The sequence below is a fragment of the Chinchilla lanigera genome, unplaced genomic scaffold, assembly GCF_000276665.1.
Source record: "Chinchilla lanigera isolate Chin_1 unplaced genomic scaffold, ChiLan1.0 scaffold00035, whole genome shotgun sequence".
NCBI classification, from domain to species: Eukaryota; Metazoa; Chordata; class Mammalia; order Rodentia; family Chinchillidae; genus Chinchilla; species Chinchilla lanigera.
In genome coordinates, this window is record NW_004955436.1 from 13,175,948 (window position 1) to 13,182,705 (window position 6,758).

The 6,758-nt window shown below is 39.6% G+C and overlaps 1 protein-coding gene across 1 annotated transcript; it reads right to left on the reverse strand.

Annotated features, from left to right (window-relative positions):
- Nucleotides 1–5,503: 5,503 nt before the first annotated feature.
- LOC102024046 (trace amine-associated receptor 3-like) lies at nucleotides 5,504–6,533 on the reverse strand. Its single transcript, XM_013516587.1, is given in 2 exon segments — nucleotides 5,504–6,347; nucleotides 6,349–6,533. Coding segments are annotated over 2 exon segments (1,029 nt in total).
- Between the last annotated feature and the right edge of the window lie 225 nt (nucleotides 6,534–6,758).

The following is a 6,758-nucleotide window of genomic DNA, read 5'->3' on the forward strand; positions in this document are numbered from 1 at the left end:
AAACTCTGATGTTTTCCCTCCCCTAATAAATCCTCCTCTGCTTTACCGAGTGTGCTGGGATGCTAAGGCAATGGGAATGGAACTTACTGACAGGAGAGCTCTCCCTGTGCCAGGGTCTCTCACCAGCCAGGGAGTGTGGTGCTGGCTCCGCTCCTCCCCACGTGTGTGTTGCCAGCACAAAAGCCACCGTGCCCACGCTCCTGCCCCAATGTCCTGGCAGGCTGTGCTGTCAGCAGATTTAAGCACAAAACACGGCTCGTGGGCCCTGCAGCCCACGTCCCGCTTTGACAGGTGCGTCTCTCCACACCCTGCAGGGCGCTGCCAACAAAGACATCACAGGAAGTCACCAAGGAATTGGCCCTGGGAGAGTGAACCAGTTTTGTGTTCTCATTGCTATGCTTTCAGGGGGCTAAATGGACCAGCACACAAGGCCAAAGGTGGGGAAGAAGGAGAAACAGGAGGGAGGGAAGAGAGGGAGAGAGGAAGGAAAAAATTTACTTTTAATTCAACAAAATGCACTCTGTTTAATGTTTGCAAAGCATAGTTTATTCACCGATATCTTTTCCTTTTGCTGCAGGCACCACCAATACCTTAAATCTGTAGATTTCCAAGTATGATCTTTGCACAAAGAAAAAGCAGAGAAAAACATTTCTAAACAATCAGATGAAAACCAAAAAACTTTCATCACCAAGTGACATTTTCCGGATCTTTGAGGAATATGTTTGCATTAGTATATCTCAGTTCCCCACTATAAGCCTCAAATGATGTACATCAATGAACATATCATTCATCAGGACCACAGAACTGTTATATTTAAGTACACAATTTTCTGCAGAACATCAAAGCTTAGGTGTTTATAGACTAAGAGAATCAATTATTCGTATATTAATCAATTTTGAGGGGGTAGTGAAGTAGTTGAATAATGAAATATGTGCTTTAGCACCTTTGAAGCCCTGGGTTTACTGTTAAACACCCAAAAAGAGAAAAAGGGAAAAAAATCCATTCAACCTGTTAAAAATTTTGTTGACTCCTTTGAGGATTTTCTTCACTAAGTTAAGCACTTTCATAAAGGAAGATAACTGGAGTTTTCTCTTTTTTTAGTTTTCATCTAAGATGACAAAATTTGTACTTCCAAACCTCTTTCCAAATAGAGAACCGATTCCTCCCATCAGGAGAGTATAAAAAGGAGTGTTGTTATTTTAATAGGCAGATGTTAAAAAGAAATTGTTTTAAGAGCTATTGGAGGACTTAAAAGACAAAAACAAAACAAAGTGGAAAATAAAATAAAACCAAAGAAGACCACTGAGGTCACCTTGGTAGTAGTAACTGTGGGAAGCACCTATGTCCAAGGTTGGGTACCAGGGTTGTATTGGGTGCTCAGAATACAGGCATGAAAAGCAATGGGCCTGCACAATGGGTCTTGGTCTTTTGTGGAGAGCAGACTACCTGATACTGCTGGTTCCTCAGTGTCCTCCTGGAAAGCAAATTATTATTCTTGTCGTTGTTATTATTTGGGCAATAATTCTCTTATGAAAGCAGCTGTTTCATTGTCATTTACAATTTAACAGTCATTTAAACATTCATTCACCTCCCTAACAAATCCCTTCCTAGCTTCAGTTGCTTGGCCTAGGAAGAAGTGAAATTATTTAACAGTCACCACTGTGAGCAGCTTTGCCAGCAATCCTAGGGCTCTGGAGAGGAAGAAATGATTCTTAGAGTCCCAGTAGGAACAAAAAGAGGTTCGTTTGTACAAAGAAAAACAATTACAGGTTAGCACACCTCATCCAAAAATCTGAAATACCAAATGCTCCAAAACACAAACCTTTTGAGCACTGACACACACAAGAGGAAAATCCTGCAACTGGCCTCATATGATGAGTCACAGTCAAAATGCAGGTGCACTGAAAACATTGTACTGTATAACATCTCCTCTGGCTGCATGGACAGGGTACGTGTGACACAAGAGTGAATGTCATGCTTAGATTTGAGCCTTATTCCCAAGATACCCCAGTAAGTTTATGCAAATATTACAAAATCAAAAAAAAAAAAAATCTGAAAACCAAGGTAGTTCTTGCTCCAAACATTTTGTCTAAGTGATATTCAACATGTGCATACTTTTGATATTAAAAAGATGATGCACCACCATACCAGTAACCAGTCTCAACTACTCACCCCTCTCCTCAAAAAATAAAGGCATATACAATAAAAAGCAAAGCATAAATAATAAAAAAGTAAAATAAAAAGGAATAAGGTAATATGGGATAAAAGTAAAACAAATTAAATGCAAGTATAAAATAAAAATAAAACTCACATAGCACATCAATAAGTACTCAAAAACCAGACACTTAAATTTTTATTAACATTTTTTTCAAACTTGCAATAAGAAATAGATCTTAATTAAATACAAAATTCAATTAGACATCACTCAAGATTTGGAAGCACATTTATTAACATCGACAGACCTGACCGGAAATCATTTCCAAAGTGTCAGGCCCAGATCCCTGGTAGTCTAGGGCTTATAAGGAGTTTGCAAGCAGGAAGTACAGAAGCAGAGTATTTGGTGGTTATCGACTGGTTACATCTTATCTCATTATTATTGATTGGCCTAAGGGAAAACTACACCGTATATGTTGCATGCTAAGGCAAGTTCAAACTCTGGGTAAGCTCAGAGTTACTGGTATGGGAAGAGGGGCTCAGAGTTAAAGGAAATACTTGGCTGAGGCATCACATGGGTTCAGGATGAGGTCAGTTAGAAAAGTAAAACATCCACTTGGCTTTGGAAAACAAACCTGCTCAGGGGAGTAGCTACTTGCAGGGTGACATAGGACCTCAGAAATACAATTTAACTCTATTTTCCTCTTTACCAGCACTGTGGGAGTCTGAGGCAGGAGGATTACAAGTTCGAGCCCAGCCTGGGCAATTTAGTAACTTAGTGAGACCCTATCTAAAAAATAAAATATTACAAAGGGCTAAGGTGTCTCCCCATGTGATGGTCCTGGGTTCAATTTGGAATACCTCTTATGCCTGGCACCAACAGGTCTGTCATATAGAAAAGATGAAGGATATAGCGGATGAAGAGATGCAGACAAATGACTTGAGAGAATCGGTCAATAAGCTGAATCCAGACAGCACTGGAAAAGATGCAGAAAAGCCTCTCCAGTCTCATTCTCCCTCCCATGCTGTCTTCATTAGAAAAGTGCAATGCTGCAAAAGCACGCATGTGAACCGGGAAAACTCACGGAGCTTGTGGGTGAAGGTAGCATTCTGAAAAGGCTATGAGGCTGTGACCCAGGCTAAAGGTGAACAAACGGATGGATGTATGCCACCAGTCAATGGCTCTAAAATTCAGACACACAAATAATGACAAACAAAGAGTACTTCGTTCTGTCTTCCTAAGTTTAAGGTGTGGAGCAGCGTGTATGCAGATGAGAAAGCCCAGAGAGCTGAGAGCAGGGAAAATCACTTGGCTATTTCAGGTAACATTTCAACAAGAATCTTGCATTCTCTAGCTCAGCTACAAAGGGGGTCAGGAAAACTGTCAGCTGATCACAGAAAAACTAAAATAAGGGCCAAACCTAATGAGAAAGAACTAGTACAGTATTTTACTTTAAAAGAATGTGCAATCGGCCAAGATCAGTTATCTTCTAGTTTAAATCTAAAGATATCTGCAAATGTATGAATGCATAGTGTATATATGCTCAATAAAATTTCTCATATTGGGGGCTGGGGATTTAGCTCAGTGGCAAAGCGCCTGCCTGGTTCCCGGTACCGAAAAAAAAAAAAAAAAAAAAATTTCTCATATTGATTTTTTTAAAGGAAATGACAAAATAAATCAGACTAATTATATTAATATCATTTATGTTCAGTTTAGAAATTGTGTTTTTTATTTGCTTTTATTACTTGCAGTGTTGAAGAGAATTTTACAGCAGAATATTTACCACAATAGCTTTGTGATTCCTACTTAAAATGTGTGGTTAAATCATCAATTTAGGTGCAAATTTTTAAAGTTGAAAGTCATCAGAGAAGTTTGCTAAGTTTACAAAAGGGGGTATATTTAAGAATCTTAAAATTTATCACATTTGTAAGTCATGAAGCTTATGAGTTATTTAAGTTTTGGGTAAAGTTTTATATAATAATATGGCAATTAAATATCAAAAAGAGAATTTCAACATTTCATTCAATGAGTACAAATGAAATATTAAGGAAACTAATTAATTAGGCCATAACTGCTATTTAAAAGTTGTAAGAGTTGTTAAATGTGTAGATTAAGCTTTATTTAGGTTAAAGTTTATAAAGTATAAGTTAAATAAATTGAAGTTAAATAAAATTTTAAGGAACAGCTAGGTTTTCCAACACTATTTTATGAATGAAATACTAATTTTAAAAGCCAAAATTACTTCAAAGAATCTTTTCTGTACCCGAGAGCCCCAGAAATCTCAAATTGACAGGATGCTCTTAAAAATCAAAAACAAAACTTGCTAAAGGGGAGGAGGAAGGTGAGTAGCCCCAAAATGAACCAAAAGACCAAAGCAGCTCTGGACAGAACTCGAGGGCTTTGGGAGGCATTTAAAATTTCATCTTGGACCAGGGAAAACTACATGGGTCAGATATGAAACGGGAAACAGATGGTGCAGTCAGCCTGGGTGATTGCAGAGAGTTTAATAGAAGACTATTTACCAAGGTGATTGCGGGAGGCTGCTATTAGGAAACCAGCAAAAAGCAGTCTAGAAGCAGGGGCAGCAAGGGCAGGGAGCCCCCACGCAGCTTGGCAGAAGCAGCGAGGAAAGGGAGCCACGACCAGAACTTCTAGGCACGGCTGTCTGGAGGGGGACCCTGGGTGGCCTTTCCTGGAGCAGTGCAGCCACCCTGGGGCGTTTTGGCAGAGAGTTTGCCCGGCAGAAGCATCCAGATCTCACCTTGCTACCACCTGCTGATTTCTTGCAGCTGCTTCCAACTGGTAAAACGCCACTGGGATCCTGCACAGAAGGGGCTTTGTAATGCAGAACACAGAGCAAGTGGAGAGGCTGGGGGATGGAGAGGGACCTCACCCTGAAAGTACTTCAGAAATTTAAGAGAAATGTGTTAACATTAGAGAAAGCTTCATTAAGTAAAAGTTCACACTGACCGAAAGATATTTCTAAATTCCTAGAGTGGAAGCAGACAGGAATCAAAACCATTAGCATTTTATTTTCCTGATTCTTATATCAGCTTTTCATTGTTTCATGGGTCAAAATCTAGGCCAGCCTGGCCCACACTATACTTTATATTTCTTCTGTACACTTTCCACCAGTATCAGATCAAGTGTACACTGGACACAGAGTTAACAATGAACAAATGATAGAAGTATTGATTGGCCAAATGTGTAGCTCTTGAGCAGGCCACCGAATGGAGATTATCAGTACTGCGTAGAGCAAACATTTGAGAGATCTAGGATGGATAGCGTACACTGCAGGTAAAAGTACCCACATCACATTTTCAACATTTACTTTTAAATGGTTTTTCATTAACGTCCTTCAGGAAACAAATTTGCGCTTTTTGAATGAGAGCGAAGTATTTTTCCTGACACTATGTACTTCAGAGATTTCCGAAACCATGGATAAAAAAAGCCATGAATAAGGGGGTTGCAAGTAGAGTTGAAATACCCAAGCCACACCAAAAGATCAAGTACTATTATGGGAGTGGAGTAGTCTAAATATGGGTCAATCAGAACAGCAAGAAAGCAAGGCAACCAGCAAGCGAGAAACACCCCCGTCACTATGCCCAGGGTCTTAGCCGCTTTCCTATCTTTTTTCTTAGACAGGTTTTTCTCCAGTTCCCCTTTAGTGTTTTCAGGCATACTGCTGATGACTTGAGCATGTCGTTTGGAAACCATAAAGATTTTGCCATAAATACCAACCATGATAGAGCCAGGAGTAAAGAAACAAGTAGTGAACAATACTGTTCCCCAAAGTTTGTTGAAAGTGAGTGCACAGAATTTGAAGCAAGTGACAAGAATGTCATAGCTCTGCATACCGGCAACGTTGGCCTCGGATAGAACTAAAGCAAAACTAAAAAGAGCGGGGGCGGACCAGCAAAATGCAAGTAATCGCTTTATCATGGAGGTTGTCATTGTAGATGCATAATGTAAAGGGTAACACACAGCATAAAATCGATCTATAGCGATGGAACAGAGGTGGAAAATGGAGGCCAGGCTCAGCATCATGTCAAAGCTTGCATGGAATTTACAAAAGCCATCACCAAAATGCCAACAGCTCTCCCCTGATCGCACCATGCTGTATGGCATGATGACAAAACCCAGCAAAAAGTCTGTGGTTGCCATGGAGAGGATCAGAAAGTTTGTGGGAGTTAAGCTGTTTGAAATGTGATATGGAAATCATTATAACCAAGTTTCCAAAGGCAGTTATAACCAGGGCTCCAGTCATAACAGAATACATTAGCACTCGGACATAAAGTGAGCGATTGGTGGGAGGACAGGATTTATTTCCAAATTTTGGACAGTCGGATAAGTCTTCAGGAATATAAGTTAGATCCATGGTCCTTTATCACTCCAAATTCTGTTCCAAAAAGATGGGTTGAGATATCTTCTCTTCTGAATTTGATTCCAGCAAATGTCAGGTCCTAATAGTAAAATAAGGTTCAAAGTCATCTGTTATTAGTTCACTTCAATTGTAATTGATTCAAATACTTAAAATTATATCAACTCTGCTTTCTGAGTAGCTGAATTAGAAAAAATGGAAATTCTCAATGGCTTATTCTTT